This window comes from Simochromis diagramma, unplaced genomic scaffold (genome assembly GCF_900408965.1).
Source record: "Simochromis diagramma unplaced genomic scaffold, fSimDia1.1 OVJJ01000474.1, whole genome shotgun sequence".
Classification (NCBI taxonomy): domain Eukaryota; kingdom Metazoa; phylum Chordata; class Actinopteri; order Cichliformes; family Cichlidae; genus Simochromis; species Simochromis diagramma.
The window spans coordinates 114,297-130,748 of NW_024387298.1; the positions used below are offsets into that span (position 1 = coordinate 114,297).

The 16,452-nt window shown below is 44.7% G+C and overlaps 1 protein-coding gene across 3 annotated transcripts; it reads left to right on the forward strand.

Moving 5' to 3' along the window:
* Positions 1-5,181: 5,181 nt before the first annotated feature.
* On the forward strand, positions 5,182-14,982 carry LOC120716536 (H-2 class I histocompatibility antigen, L-D alpha chain-like). Of its 3 annotated transcripts, none has more exons than XM_040004056.1 (7): positions 5,183-5,292; positions 11,900-12,175; positions 12,281-12,571; positions 12,904-13,188; positions 13,527-13,652; positions 13,793-13,853; positions 14,250-14,982. In XM_040004056.1, exons 1-6 carry the CDS (start codon positions 5,238-5,240, stop codon positions 13,849-13,851), a joined length of 1,092 nt encoding a protein of 363 aa, XP_039859990.1. In that variant the 5' UTR covers positions 5,183-5,237; the 3' UTR covers positions 13,852-13,853; positions 14,250-14,982. The 3 variants fall into 3 exon arrangements, with proteins under 3 accessions (XP_039859989.1, XP_039859990.1, XP_039859988.1); XM_040004054.1 differs by having other exon boundaries at positions 14,772-14,982; XM_040004055.1 differs by having other exon boundaries at positions 5,182-5,292; positions 13,793-14,982.
* Positions 14,983-16,452: the final 1,470 nt, after the last annotated feature.

The window sequence follows — 16,452 nt, forward strand, 5'->3', positions numbered from 1 at the left end:
AACACCAGGATCCTTTTCTAAGTAGCTGACAGCTGGTAACTGTGCAGGGGCGGGTCTAGCAAAGTGTTGCCAGGGGGGCAGGCAAATCAAATCACTTTTATTGTCACATCACATGTGCAGGTACACTGGTACAGCACATTTGAGTGAAATTCATGTGAGTGAACTCTGTGTCAAACACTGAGCTTCAGTAAAGATTCAAGTTTATTTAGATTTCTTATCACCTTAAATCTTCACTCAAAGACGAGTATCTGTGACAGTGTGTATATAAATGTATTACATATAAGAGACAAATATTGTTCGTTTAATATGTTGTCATTACTAAATTTGGCTCAATGCTTACATATATGTGTAAAAAGCAAATGTACGAGCTGTGAAAACTGTGTCTGATAGAATGAAGAGTAGACTGATATATGAAATATTCCTTTATTGGGTGAGAAAATCAGACCATGTCATAACTGCTGTAAGTCACACAGAATAGATATCAGAGCCTTAAACGGGCTGACTTCTGCTAAATGGGTCAAACTGGGCAGAAAGTCTACAAACACATAACATCCTTCTCCTCCAGCTGTGCCTGAGGTTTATACGTTTGCAAAGGCCTCCACAGTGGATACAAACGTGGTGCTGACCTGCCTCGCCACAGGCTTCCACCCAGCAGAGCTCACAGTGACGATCAGAAGGAACGGGCGTGTCCTGACTGCAGACGACGGCCTGAAGAGCTCAGGACTTCTTCCAAATCACCACGAAACCTTCCAGAGGAGAGAGTACGTGGAGGTTTTAACCAATGAGCATGCTGTGAAGGACTGGGGTAAGAAACCTTCTGCTGTACGTGGATATAACACAGTCAGTTATAGCCATGGTTTCCTTTACTAACACACAAAACAGGCACAGGTGTCACAGGCTGGGCACTACCATCCTGTCATCTGATTGGTCAGTTTATGCAGCCTGGCCTGCCTCAGTACCACAGCAGTGTAATACCGTGTACCACCTGACATCCACAGGAGGCGCTGTTTCCCTCAGTGTAGTCATCAGCAAAGAGAGCAGTGCTGCTAGTCTGTTTAGAAGCTGCTCTGTTCAGTTTCAAGGTCACATGTTCCTCACCTGCACAGCTGATTTCATGATTTGTGTCATAGTAACAAACACAGTGTTGTGTGTTTCAGACGATCGTCTGCTCCCAGACTCTGAAGGAAGCTCAGTTCACATCCCCGTTGCTGCTGTGGTCGTCCCGCTCGTGGTCGTCCCGCTCGTGGTCGTCGGTGTCGTTGTGGTCCTCCTGGTTCTGTATAAAAAACACGACAAATGGTAAGGCTTGGTGTACTGGGTAACAACTGTACCTCGTTGCTAACTGTTCATACTCACATGTCTGTGTTTAACACAGTTTAATTCAGGTTAGTTTTTATATCACAGCAGTCGCCTCAAGGTGCTTTATGTTGTAATAAAGACTCTACAATAATTTATGGAGCGTCACTTTGGCGACAGTTGGAAGGAAAAACTCAATGCATCATGGGAATCCCCGGCAGCCTACGTCTATTGCAGCATAACTAAGGGAGGATTCGGGGTCAGCTGGTCCAGCCCTAACTATATGCTTCAGCAAAAAGGAAAGTTTGAATCTTGAAAGTAGAGATAGTGTCTGTCTCCTGAATCCAAACTGGAAGCTGGTTCCACAGAAGAGGGGCCTGATGAGCAACCTTAGAGTTTCCTCATCTGTCAGTCTGAAGACAACGTTTATCTGCTGTCAACTCAAATCTCTGTTAGACACCAAAGTTTGGTTTGAAAATGATTAGCAGGTCTAAAGGTCATGTTAGTAAGTTGTGTTTGTATAAATCGACTCCTGGTTTACAAGCAGGAGTGTGTTGCATTGTAATCATTGCATTCTGATTGTATTCACACTTTAAACTTGGATGTAAAAGGATTCATCAAAGAGACTGCGTGAAGATGCCAGAGCAGGCACACTGATGTGTTCTGAGTACCTGAGCATATAAACTAATATTTCTTTCATCCTCACAGCTGTTGGAGCTAACAGCCAGAGTCATGTGACTCCACTGAATCCAACACATGGCTTTTAAAAAGTGTTCCTGCCCCTTTAAGCCGAACCTCCATCACGGGGACATTTAAACGAGCCTGCTCTAAGACAGTTTAAGACATTTCCTTAGTAAAAAAGTGGGATCATTTTTAAAGGTGCTTTGTAAATACATGTTGTCAGCAGGCTTGACTCAAACCAAACTCTTACAGCAGGTTTGTGCAGCAGCAGGAATAAAATAGATGCTAAATCTGCTCGATCTTCATATAAATGTGACAAAATGCTTTTAAAGAAGATGGATCGTAACGTCAGAGGAACTGTTCACAGCTCAGAGTTTGAGTCGCAGCCTGATCACTCGTCAGGTTTCAGTGTCAAACCAGGTGGGAGGAAGTATTTTAAAAATATTTATTATTTTAAATTCATTATTTAAGAATTGATTTTATGTGCCACAGTAGCGTCTGGACTGTTTCCTCATTACAATCGATTTGCCATCAGAAATAAAGAATCGTGTTGTTTCTGTCTGCAAACTGAGTGAAAAGCAGGCGTGGTGCTCTGTCAGTACATCTGTCAGTACATCTGTCAGGGGCAGAAACATGATGATTAAACATTTGAAAAAGTTCTGTTTTCAGACAGTAACGAGCACTTTTAATCTACGACGCTCACAAGAACCAGATTTAAATCCCACCTGGAAACTCAGCAGATGCTAGCAGCTAATGCTAGCAGCAGGGTCACAACACGGCTCGTCATGAAGTGCATTCAGTCCGTCCGTGTGCCACATTAACAGGCTGCCAATTAAACACATTTAATTGTGTTAAATTGTTTTTTCTAACGTTCAGACTGAAGCTGACAAACAGCTGAAGAGCAGCAGACGAGTCGTCACAAGGCTGAACACGCGTTCATGGACCAGCAATGCTCATCAACTTTCTTTATGCACCTTAATTTAGTCTTTTTTGTATCATAATTTGATTCTTAACACAATTTATTTGTTATGTAATAAGATTATCTTCTTTATATTTCATGTGTTTCTCTCCTCGTGATGAAACTGATTCAGTCTTTTGATCAATCAGTGAAATATCTGCTGTAAGACATCGGTCATCCTGAAATCTCTTCCTTCATTGTTCAAAGTGTTGAAAATGATCCTGGCTGTGAAACAGGACAGCTGTGTTTAAAGTGTGTTAGTCTTTTATGTAAAAGCTGCTTGCATGTGTTGTGTACAGTCCTGTTGGGTTTATGTGTTACTTCCATGATCCCCGAGAACACAGGAGCCGTTAGGATCTGTGTCCAGGGATTTCGGCCCACTGCTGTTTTACTGTATCTACGGCCTCTGGGTTCCTCCTTAGAAGAGCAGAAGGATGGCGTCTCCATAAAACCTCTCTCTGACGTTAAAGCTCGTTTCGCTTTCAACTTTTTAAATTTAAATGAAGACAGAGGTGTTGGTGTTTGGACCCAGTGGTCCCTGTGAGTCCTCCTCTGTAGATTTGGGACTCCTGGAAGTTTATTTTAGACCTTTGTTACTGACTTTGGTTTTAAATTGGACTAAAATCAGAGCAGTGGTCCAGTTTTTATAATGTAAGGCGACTGGCAGCAGTGAAATCTTCTCTTTCTTGGCAGCACTTGGAAACAGCGATCCATGCTTTTATTTCTTCCCGTGTGGACGACTGTAACTCTCCCGGTGTTTGGGTCAGTCAGTCGCTGCTCTCGCGCCTGCAGCTGAGCACATGTGCTGGCCTCACCGGCCGCCTGTGTCCTTCAGAGCTCATTTTAAAATTCTCATGTTTGTTTTTAAACGCCTTCAGTCTCGCCCACCTCTCTGAGCGTCTTCATCCTCACACACCCTGCTGGCCTCTCAGGTCAGCTGACCAGCTGCTCCTGGAAGATCAGGAGGAAGCTCAGAGGGGGCGGGGCCTTTTCTATCGTTGCATTTACGAAAATAATTGATTAAATTAATTATTTAATTAATTATTTTATTCTTTTTATGATTTGGCTTTTATTTATATCGTATGTAACTTTTTTTTTTATTTAGTTCCAATGTACAGCACGTTCCGTCAGCTGTGGTTGTTTTAAAGTACTTTATAAATAAAGGTTTGTTCTTATGCACCAAACGTCGCAGCTTCCTGTTAAAACCCCGTTTAAACACGTGTAGCTCAGCAGATTTACAAACACTGAGCTCTTTCTGAAGCGTCGCTGTTGGAGCGCCGAGCTTCAGCACAGCGTCACGTGCGCACTGTAGATGTTGTGTCAGTGTTTTTCTTATTTGTTCTTTCTTGGTGTTGCACAAAATACACACAGTTAAGAATTACACACAGTCTTATATGATCCACGCGTCCGGGGTCAGAGAGATGCTCACATGCTAAGCTACAGCATGGCAAAGTGGGCGATCACTGTCAGAATATGTATAAGTCGAGCCAGATTCTCCGAGATCAGGCAGAGCATCAGAGGAAGGAAGGATCTGGATGTCTCTGATAGAGGCCAAAGTAACAAAGCCCTCTGCACCACGGCCGTCACGGGAGGACGATCCTCCTCACAGGTCGGAGTCGTGTTTCACAGCTGGGAACCAAAGCCACGACTTCAGAGTCCAGGCGTGCACGACACTGCTCATCCACGGGGGACTTTGCTCCTTCTCAGGCTCCTCAAACCTGGATGTTGTCCTTCCAGCTCTCGCCACGTGGCCCTCCTCCACCTCCTCTCCTGACAGCAGGAAGTGTCACTCCACCTCCACGGGTTCAACCCGGTCTGCCTGGCTCCCTCACTCCACCCTGACCCGGGCTTACTGAGTGTGGTTAAAATGATACTTTAGTCATCAGATGGCTTTGCATCAAATATAATAAACCTCTACCAGAAATCCACAGAAATAGAAGCAACCTGAGATCAGACCTGGACAGAAGATTTTAAAATGTCATAAACAATAATAAAAAGATATTTCACAAACAGTTTATTTGAACCACAGTTATTTAAATTTAAATTACGTAAAAAATAATCTTCTGTTGTTTTAAATGTGCTATAAATACACAGGGTTTCACATCAAAAGGTTAATTTTACTCAGCAACTTCACACATAACTCATCTTTCAGTTATATACACGTGGTGTAGAGGGTACTTTCCCCCGTGGGCTGTGTGACTCTGAGCGCCGCCTCATTCAGAGCATCTCTCTGTCGGACACGCAGCGTGAACTCGGATAAACTCGGTGTGATCGGCGAGCTGAGGCTTTAAAGGGATTCAAAATGTTCATCGTGGCTTTTCTGCTGCTGTGGGCTCCAGGACTAACGGAGAGCGCCGGTGAGTCCCCGTTTCTAACACCGGGCGGGTTAAAGCAGGCTGTGCCGTTGGTCCCGCGTGTCTGTGGGTCGCTTTGTTTTATTGAGAAACAAAGAGAGGGAACCTGAGCCGGGCAGGAGCCTGAGTTACGTGCTCAGCCAACGAGAGCCCGGATTTCCAATGTTTCTGTGTATTTTTTATGTGTAATATCTTTACGCATGTTGGTAAACAGACTTCAGCGAACAGCGTTTACAAAGAGGTTAAATATGGAATTTAAAAAATATCAGTTTTTCAAGTATCTTCACAACTCTGTGTTATTGTGCTGACATTATAACCAACCAGGCCTTTATCGCCACTTACAATCTTTTTACAGAACTATCGTGATATTTGTAACAGTTTGCTTTCCTGTTGGCCAACTTACTCTGACAAAAGACATTTTTGATGTTAATGAGATTTTTTTAACTGCATAAATAAAGGTTAAATTAAAGTCGCTGCCAAAAACTGATCGCGGCTTCAAGCGTGTTACACGAATGTTGTTTGTGGCTCAAGATGACTTTGTGTCATCCATGAGGGAAGCATTTGACATGTTTCACATATTATAGCCCAACAACTTACTTATAGCAGTTTAAATACGAGCAATCACTTTTTGACACAACACCGGCACCGAGCCGGAGGGCGGCGGACAGAGTCTACGCACGTGTGACGGTTACCGTGGAGAAGCAGCCGTTAGTCTTTGTGCGCGTGGTAACACGTGGTTAACGGAAACTCATTCAGCATCAGCTGCACGCGCACAGACACGCCCGTTTGGTTTCGCGCCTTTATTTTATTTATTTTTATCGATCTGTTCATCGATAAAGTCCGGATCAGATGAATTTTCATCCTCATCGATACAGAGACGAGGAAGTAACTTCAAACTTTAACGCCAACATCTAGAAATGACGTCACGGTAACGGCGGCCGCGCTCGTGACGTCAGTTCATCTTGAATTTTCACGTTATTTCCCGACTGAGCGTCGTGAACAAAGCGGGGTCCCACTCCCACGCGGTTCCTCTGAGCGGTGAGGTAGAAACAAGTGAAATAACCCGTGAATATTTCACAGCGCACAGCCTGCGTGTTTATACTGTGTCACGGTAAAGGTGGCAAACTACAAACTACTGAGCAGCACATAAAGTCCACATTAAACAGAAACAGATGAAACAGACCGACAGTGACTCTCGGTGTTACCGCTGTTCTGACCCTCCTATTTAAACTGCTGTAAATATGTCAGCTGTTTCCCTCATCATGGTATCCGGTCACTGTGAGCCACAAACAACATTCCTGTCACAAAGTCGAAGCTGCAGTCAGCTTTTGCAAAGTGACTTTCATATATCCTTTAAAATAGAGTCTTTTTTACCAACATAAGTGAAAACATTACACAGAAAACACAGAAACAGTTTTTGGCTCCATATCAGCTCAGCCTGAGTTTGGATTTCAAAATAAGAGCCACTTGAAATTCTGTACAATTTCAAAGTGCAATTATTTTGAAATACAAACTCAGAGTGACTTGATATTGATACTTGATACTGATTCAACTTTACCCAAGAAAACATGAAAACTAGCAGCTCAAAATAAAAATAGATAAGGAAGTCTTTGAAAAATATCATGTGCACAGAAAACGAGCCCACGCAGTCAGCTTTCTACACTCTGAAGAACAGCTGTCACTACTGGATTCAACATCTGTTCTCTACAAGAGGAACACACACACACACACACACACACACACACACACACACACACACACACACACACACACACACACACACAGTCTGAGTAAAATACAGATGAAGGCTGATCAGTATCGGTACCTCGGCTCCGTTCACAGCTGCAGTTTTGTCGCCTCGCTGGCAGGAAACGTGAAAAAGGAAATCACCGACGGTTTAATGAGAAGTGTCGGTTCCTAAAGAGGCTTAAACAAAGAGAGAGAGCAGACTCAGGATCGTGCACAGGTCAGAGAGGTGTCAGTTTGTGTAGCAGTAACATGACACCCGCTTTGCCTCAGACACCGCTCTGTGTGGTGGCACCACCTCACTGCTCCACCTCAAGCAGCTGTCTGAAGGTCTGGTTCACACATCCTGGTTCACAGAAACAGACGTTTAAAGCTTTAAAAGCACCGAGACGACGCTCTGCTGTTAGTTTGTCTCTACTTTTCTAACTGATCTGTGATCAGTGTGAGGATGTGGTGTGAGCGCTGCTCTATAAAGGTTAATAATCAACCACTGACGCTGAGCTCAGTCACAGTTTTCACTAAAGCACCTCGTTTGACCTGCCCCGTCGCCATGGTAACTAATGCTTGACGATGAGAGTTTGGATTAGAATGAGCAGGAAGATTTCAAATTCAAATTCAAACTTTATTTGTCACATACACAGTCATACACAGTACGATATGCAGTGAAATGCTTAGACAGCTGCTCGTGAACTAAAATAAAAGACTATGATAGGAGAGGAAATAAATATGAAAATTAAAATAAAGGGTCAATTTAACTAGGAAGGAATAAAATAAAATATATAAATTAAAGTTGAAAATAAAATAACTGTACAACAAAATACACAATATAGAAATATATAAGAATATATGAAGAAATATAAGAAACAATAAGAGCAGCTGTACGAGTAATAAATGGTATGAAGAAACATAATGTGCAGGGTTGTGTAATCCACATGTGTAAGTGTCTTGTGCAGTGCAAATATGCTTAAAGTGATTTATTTAAGCGACTTGTGATAAAGTGATCCGATTAGATGACCACGCAGTGTAGTTGTGCAGCAGCCACTGGTGTAAACAAATGTCCAGAATGTCCAGTGTGTGTAAGAACTGTATGTGTGGGTCAGTACTGTGTGGTGGTGTGATTGAGAGACCGTATCGCCTGCGGGAAGAAGCTCCTCCTCAGTCTCTCTGTGTTGGTCTTCAGGGAGCAGAACCGCTTTCCTGACCTCAGCAGAGAGAACAGTCTGTTGTTGGGATGGCTGAGGTCCCTCACGATCTTCCTGGCCTTGGTCCAGCACCGCCTGCTGTAGATTGAGTGCAGGTCAGGGAGCTCGGAGCGGATGGTGCGCTCAGCTGACCGCACAACCCTCTGTAGAGCTCGTCTGTCCTGCATGGTGCTGTTCCCGAACCAGGTTGAGATGTTTCCCATAGGGCTGTGCAATATGACCAAAATCTCATCTCCCGATATAAAACATCTATCGTCCGATAACGATATAAATCACAAAAATGTAACATTTTCTGTAAATTCTGTGAAACTCGTGTTGCTGAAGTGTTTCCAGCTGGGCGTCGTGTACCTGGAGTGTTTTAACCGATGCATGAAACGATACATTTTTAGACATAAGTTGTAACGGCCGCCGTTTTCTTTGTGAGTATTTATTACACGGCGTGCTGCGGGGAGAAGCCTGTTCTAACGTTTGAGTCTAAGGTTTATTTTTAGCACCTGGCGGCTCTTTTTTGCTTCTCATCCGTAAACTCTGCATACTCTTTCATGTGATTCAGTTTATTTTGACAACACATAAAAACAGGCGCTTGTCCGTCCGTAGTGTGGTTATATTAAATATAAGAGAAAGAAGGTGTGTCACCAGGGTGCCAATTTTAAATAGACGTAGACATTGAGGGCTAGCAGGAGGGGCTATGCGCTTACCTGCTGGTCTCTGGCAGGTAGCTCCATGCCCTCCTGGGTTTTAATTGCACCTTAGAACACACATGCATCAACACTACAATGAGCGGGTGGAGGGAGGTTTGGAGTCTTCTCTCACCCCCGTTCTCTGCGCTCTGCGGCCTGCTGGAGCGGGGGGGCTAGGAGGAGGAGTTGGCGGTCTGACTGCGGTCTGGAGTGTGGGGCCTCCCTGCTGCTGCGGAGTCGGGGCGGTCTGCCTCCCCCCACCGCAGGGAAAAGGGTAACACCACCTGGGTCTGGGTGCAGTTCCCCCCTCCAGGGGCAAGGGTACCTAGACCCGGTTCGTAGAGTACGCTTGGGGAGTGTGATCGTGTGTACAGCGTCTCTTTATGTCTGTCTCCACGTTGGTTGAGTGTGGAGTAAGTGCATATGAGAGCATGAGGGTGGGAATGGATGTTTGTGTCTGTGTGTGCCTGTATGTCTGTGTCTATATGTCAGGTTGGGTGTCAGGCGCCACCTCTCTGGGGACATCTCAGGCCCTCCAAGGTTTGGAGGCCTATCTCCCCCCACCACCACTTCCCCTGCCAGTGGCGGACTCCCTCAGACATCGGTGCGTTGGTGGTTCTTTGTGTCCGGGGGTGGGCGTCCAGGTACACACCGGCTCACTCCTTGGCGGAACCTTTTAAAAACAAGCGCGTCCATGCTCACAGGTGTACACACGGGTGATCACACCCACAAACTACACCCTTTTTGGCTCCTACCTCAAAGCACACTGTGTTCTGTCGATCCTACGTGCTGCACAATAATGTTTAATATTTAGTATTTACTGTCATATTCCCATATATCATTGTGATGCTGTTTATTATGTTCTCAACAGGTGATCCAGGTGATTGATAGATGGATTTTTTGTCTGCTTATTTTGTTGTTTTTGTTTTTTGCCCTTTAGCCCTCTTCCCCGCTGTTTTTCTTTCAAAAAATAAATAAATAAATAAGAGAAAGAGAGAACTTTAAGAAAGTAATATAGCCACTACAGTGACCATCAAAGCGATGAGAAAATATTGCCGTAAACAGTTTATTTTGCGACACCACGAAACAAACGATAGACGTTTTCATATCGTCATCCGATATATATCGTTATATCGAACAGCCCTAGTTTCCCGTCAGGATGCTCTCTATGGTGCAGGAGTAAAAGTTCCTGAGCACCTTGGAGGGCAGTTGGAAGTCTCTCAAGCGTCTGAGGTGGTAGAGACGCTGACGGGCCTTTTTCACCACGGTGTTGATGTGACAGGACCATGACAGGTCCTGCGTGATGTGAACTCTGAGGTATTTGAAGCTGTCCACTCTCTCCACTGGGCACTCGTTGATGACGGGGGTCTGGTAGTTCCTCTCCTGCTTAGTGCTGAAGTCCACTATCAGCTCCTTTGTCTTACTGACGTTTAGAAGGAGGTTGTTCCTCTGGCACCAGTTCTCCAGATTCCTAATCTCCTTCAGGTAGGCCGTCTCGTTGTTATCAGAGATCAGGCCCACCACGACGGTGTCGTCAGCAAACTTGATGATGGTGGTGGAGCTGGTAGTGGCCACACTCATAACGCAGAGAGCTTCGACTGATGCGACTTTATTCTCCCCTCTTTAAACCAGTATGGGACAATATGGCGCCGTGAAAACTATAAAGACGCACAAACAAATGCCATTCTAACATTTAAGCAGAAAGTGCAGAAATGTTCACATTTTACTATGTAGAAAATTATTTTGATGAAGTCAAATCGTGACATTGACATAAATCAATAGCTTTTAAACAATTTATGTTACATTTAATAAAATGAATTAACGACAAGCTTTCTGTCTCTTAAATACATAAACAAGCATTTGCTATCAATAAATCTCTTTCTGCTTCCAAGCGTGCTAATCATGCTGAACCAGCAGCAGCTCCATGCACATCTCTTAGCCAGTATAACCACAAACAGATGACATGCATAGACACAAAAAACGAATTCAACCACATTGAGTAAACTTTCAAAGCTACAGCCTGTGACAGAGAAATAAAATACATAGTTCTGCTCAAGAGTTGGGAGTTCGTCTTGTAATCGGAAGGTTGCCGGTTCGAGCCCCAGCTTGGACAGTCTCGGTCGTTGTGTCCTTGGGCAAGACGCTTCACCCGTTGCCTACTGGTGGTGGTCGGAGGGCCCGGTGGCGCCAGTGTCCGGCAGCCTCGCCTCTGTCAGTGCGTCCCAGGGTGACTACAATGTAGCTGCCATCACCAGTGTGTGGATGTGTGAATGGATGGGTGGATGACTGGATGTAGTCCTTAGGACTAGTAAAGCGCTATACAAATACAGGCCACTTACCATTGACCCTGCATATCACCTGATAGTTAAACCTTTACTCAAAAAGCATCTCTAGACCCAGCAGTCTTAGCTAATTATAGGCCAATCTCCAACCTTCCTTTCATATCAAACATCCTTGAAAGAGTAGTTGTCAAACAGCTAACAGATCATCTGCAGAGGAATGGTTTATTTGAAGAGTTTCAGTCAGGTTTCAGAGCTCATCACAGCACAGAAACAGCTTTAGTGAAGGTTACAAATGATCTTCTTATGGCCTCTGACAGTGGACTCATCTCTGTGCTTGTCCTGCTAGACCTCAGTGCAGCGTTCGATACTGTCGACCATAATATCCTATTAGAGCGATAACATGCTGTAGGTATTACAGGTACTGCACTGCAGTGGTTTGTATCATATCTATCTAATAGACTCCAGTTTGTGCATGTAAATGGAGAGTCCTCTTCACACACTGAGGTTAGTTATGGAGTGTAGCATGTGGGAAAAGTTGTTTTTAACACAGTAAGGCTTCTGTTCCTACTGCTGAGGTGAACGGATAAGTCTTTTACGTTTCATAAAACGCACCCAGAGAGAGGCCTATTTCAAAATCATGAGTGAGATCTGCTGATGCATCTCACCTGTGTTTAATAAAATTTCCTTCTGTGACTTTCAGACACTCACTCCCTCCATTACATCTACACGGCGTTCTCCAAACCTGTCGGCCTCCCGGGCATCCACGAGTTCACAGCCATGGGTTTGCTGGACAAGCGGATGATCGACTACTTTGACAGCGAGCATCAGGCAAAGGTTCCCAAACAGGAGTGGATGAGAGAGCGTTTACCTGCTGATTACTGGGATAAAGGCACACAGTCCCGCAAGAGCAAGCAGCAGTGGTTCAAGGTCAACATCGGCATCCTGATGGAGCGAATGAGACAGAATGACTCAGCCAGTAAGTTGTCGCTCCGTTTTAATCCTGACGCACACATCATGGTGTCCTCTCTGAATCTCTGTTCTTCTGATATCTTGTTCATTTCTGTCACTGTTGGTCCTTCAGACCTCCACGTTCTTCAGTGGATGCACGGCTGTGAGGCTGAGACGCATACTGATGGCACGCTCAGGTTTGTCCGAGGCATGGACATGTACAGCTACGATGGAAACGACTTCCTGTCCTTCGATGATAGAAGCGGAGTCTGGGTCGCTCCGACTCCCGAGGCAGAAGCCACCAAGAGGAAGTGGGACAACGTCCAGGTGCTGAAAGAGTACACCAAGGGATACCTGGAGAACGAGTGCATCGATTGGCTGAGCAAGTTTGTGGGTTATGGACAGAAGCAGCTCGAACAGAAATGTATGTTTGTCATGAAATAAAAATAATATTATCATTTATTTATTTTTAAACATTGTTAATAGACTTTTTAGAATTAGTTGTGGTAATATGACCTCACATAATTATTGTGTTCTTGGTCAGTTTCATAGAAGCGCCTTCACTGATGGATTATTCCACTGTCACCGAGTCTCTTTCACGCACCTTTGAGACAAATTGAACCAAAACACACAAAAACCATCAAACTAGAGCCTCACCACGTCTGCCTCGTCTCACACAGTGTGCCAGACGCCACATAAACATCAAACCAAACAGCAACACACACGCACTTATCACTTTCCATTTCCTCCATCCAGCTCCACCTGATCTGCACGTGTTTGCAAAGAACTCCAGAGTGCAGACAAACATCGTCCTCACCTGCCTCGCCACGGGCTTCTACCCCAAAGACGTCACAGTGACGATCAGGAGGAACGAACGTGTTCTGACCGCAGACGACGGCCTGAAGAGCTCAGGACTTCTCCCCAATAACGACGACACGTTCCAGAGGAGAGAGTACGTGGAGGTTTTAAAGTCTGACCCGGCTACATACAGCTGCGACGTCTTTCACAAAGCGACCGGTGTGGGAATTTCTAAGAGCTGGGGTAAGAAACTGTCATGGTTGTAAAAATGTTCTTTTAACTGGAGACACAAACAGACTCTGCTGTTCACTGTGTAGGTTTCTTCCTGTCCAGTCATCTGATTGGTCAGTTTATGCATCAGTAACACAGCAGTGTAATACCGTGTGCTACCTGAAATCCACAGGGGGCGCTGTTTCCCTCAGTGTAGCCATCAGCAAAGAGAGCAGTGCTGCTAGTCTGTTTAGAAGCTGCTGTGTTCAGCTTTAAGGGTCACATGTTCCTCACCTGCACAGCTGATTTTCACAGCAGCACAACTGAAAATGAACCAAAGGTGAAGTAATGTTCTTGTTTTGTGTGTTTAGATCTCAACCTGTTACCTGTTCCTGATGGCGATGGATCTGCCGTCACTGGTCTGGTGGCAGCACTCCTGCTCGTGCTCATCGGTGTAGGCGTGATTCTGCTGGTCCTACGTAAAAGACGCAATAATGGTAAGAACGAACAGCCCGTGTGTCAGACCATCAAACAAAAGCATCTGACTTACCCACTCTGTGTGTGTGTGTGTTTCTCTGCATGCATGCAGAAACACAGCAGATGAGTTTTAATGCTTGCTGTCTGTCTGTGCTCGCAGGCAGGAGCAGCGCAGATACACCAGAGTCGCAGGAGTTGAACGATGTTCGTCAGGAGTAACAGTGAGTTTCTCTCTCATCGTTCTGCACTGAGTCACATTAGGTCGGGCGTCCTTCACTAACAGCCTGTATTAATATGCAGTGTGCACGCACGCTCAGATGTTTTATTACCTACATGTGTCGATTCTCTGCCCTCAGATGTGTAACTGCCTTCGAGCGTGCACGAGTCACAGTGAAGGCTCATAAGATGAAGCACACAATGAGGCGGTGTGCATGTTTCACGGAGTTTTGTGTGTGCTTGTTTTCTGCACAGTGTATTTATGTTTCATGTGCACATGTTAGTGAATGAGGCTCAGCGTGAGTAACAGCACCATCACCGTCTCTGTCGCCTCCTCTGAGCTGAGGACAGCAGCTGTCCTGACTCTGCTTCCTGCTGTTGTTGCTTGCATGATGTTCCAGATGTTCACAGCTGGTCAGAGGTCTGGACTGCAGGTGGACTTTCTCCTAAGAGTAGATGCAGTCTGCAGTTTAGCATCGTCCTGCTGAAACATGAAAACATGGTCTGGGTGGATGCTCCAACTGCTACCTACCTGTCAGCACTGATGGAGCTTTTCCAGATGTGCCAGCTGCCACACCCAGAGGCACTGATGCCCCTGGAGGTGTGGCAGGTCTCACCACCGTCTTTAAACTTCGTGCTGCCATCACTGTGACACTCTTCTCCACCCACTCCACCCTGCTCTTCTTCACCTCTCCTGTAAAGGAGGAGGAGAACGCTGGCTCATGTCACTGACCAGTTAACCTGATGAGTTTCAAACTGTTCCTCCAGCTGTTTCTTTTAACTCAAACTTCCTTTTTTTGTTTACCTCAAACCGACTCTGAGACGCATCACTGCTCAAATTGAGCTAAAGTTTGTATCAATGGGGTTTTCTGGTTATGAGTAACTGAGCATGTAAAATGATGCTGCTGCGTTCATCCCTGCAGATGGAGATCAGAGCTTCCACAGAAGCACATCGAGACTCGGTGGGACCAGATTTACTGAAACAACACAAACATTTGTTGCACTTTACAGGTGGATCAGCATTAAATGGGATTCCATTTAATTCAATGGATGGGTTTAAAGAATTGTTAATGCCCCTTGCAGCCAAATCTATGGTGGCCCTGAGAGGTCCAACTTCAACAACAACAACAACAAAAAAAGCAAACAGAAAACACAGCAGAAGCAGACAAAGCACAACTACAGTGTTTCTGGGGACGCAATAATGTGACGGACCGGCTGAGGAAGTGACAGAAACCAAAAGATGTGAAGAGTTGAACTGAAACACGCTTAAAGAAAGCTTTAAGGGTTAATCTGTGAAAATAATGTAATAATAATGTGTGTTTTAATCACATGATTCCTGTAACACATGTTTGCTGTTGGGGGTGGGGGGGCAGAGCAGGTCACACAACTCAATTCATTTTTATTTATATGGCACCAAATCACAACAACAGCCTCAATGCGATTTTTCTGCATTTTTCTGCTTTTGTTGTGTTTTGTGTGTTTTTGAAGCTGGCGGCACGGTGGCGTTGTGGTTGGCGTTGTGGTTGGCACTGTTGCCTCACAACAAAATGGTCCTGAGTTCAATTCAGGTAGTGTTTCTGTATGAAGTTTGCATGTTCTCCCTGTGTTTGTGTGGGTTCCTCCACGGTCCAAGGACATGCAGTTTGTAAGGATAGCTTAATTGATTAACCTAAATTGCACATAGGTGTGAATGGTTGTGTGTCTCTGTGTGTCAGCCTTGCCACAGACTGGTGACCTGTCCAGGGTTTACCCCGCCCTTTGCTCTATGGCAGCTGAGGCTCCAGCGACCCTGAAGTGGATGGATGGGTGTTTTTAAAGCTGCGGTGCGCTTCACGTCTCAGGGCAGTATCAGAGTTTAAGTCGCACGTCAGTGTTTTTTAAAGCAGCTCAGAGCCTGAGAACATGTTTGGTCTGACATGATGCTACAAAATATATGTGCTTTAAGTTTACACATTTTGACCCACAGCGGTAAAATTCTGATGACGCGGTGTCGTCACACGGTTGGGTGGGCGAGGTGTGCGCACACTTGTGGCTGCGAGAACTCGAGAACGAGGCGATGTAGGACGTTGCCGCCAGTATTTTCTAAACTGGTAACTAAAGACGGCACAGGTTTAATCATCTTTGTTTCTAACATACAGACCGTCACTGTGGTATCATTAACGCTAACCGTCACGCCATCATGAGGGTGAGCAGTTAGAGTACAGGAAACACAACTATGACACTGATTTCATGTTTTAATAAATCGGTGGAATATCTGCTGTATGACTCTGTGACTTTGTGTTTTCACTGTGTGATGATGAATAATGACGAGGTCAATAACAGCAGGACTGACAGGTGTTTAACATTTAATGCTTTTAATTTGAAAAATGTAATGAACGTTAATATTTCTGGGACCAGCTTTTGTTCTGTGTGCAGGTCACTCGTTATTCTGCTGTGGTTGTTTTAAAGTGCTTTATAAATAAAGGTGATGATGAATAAACAAACATAACTTTACTGTTGTGTTTTTGTTCCATTGTTAAATATTTAGATATATTTTAGGAAGCATAAAACAAATGTTACAGAGTTTTAACGCTTCTGTATTTTTATTTTCTATAACTAATAAAG

Excerpts from the sequence above, each read along its gene's own strand:
- LOC120716536 (XM_040004055.1), top strand. The coding sequence starts at position 5,238 with ATGTTCATCGTGGCTTTTCTGCTGCTGTGGGCTCCAGGACTAACGGAG. Across the intron at positions 12,572-12,903 it reads GAAGCAGCTCGAACAGAAAT|CTCCACCTGATCTGCACGTG; the intron begins GTATGTTTGTCA and ends TCCTCCATCCAG. Across the intron at positions 13,653-13,792 it reads ACGTAAAAGACGCAATAATG|GCAGGAGCAGCGCAGATACA; the intron begins GTAAGAACGAAC and ends CTGTGCTCGCAG.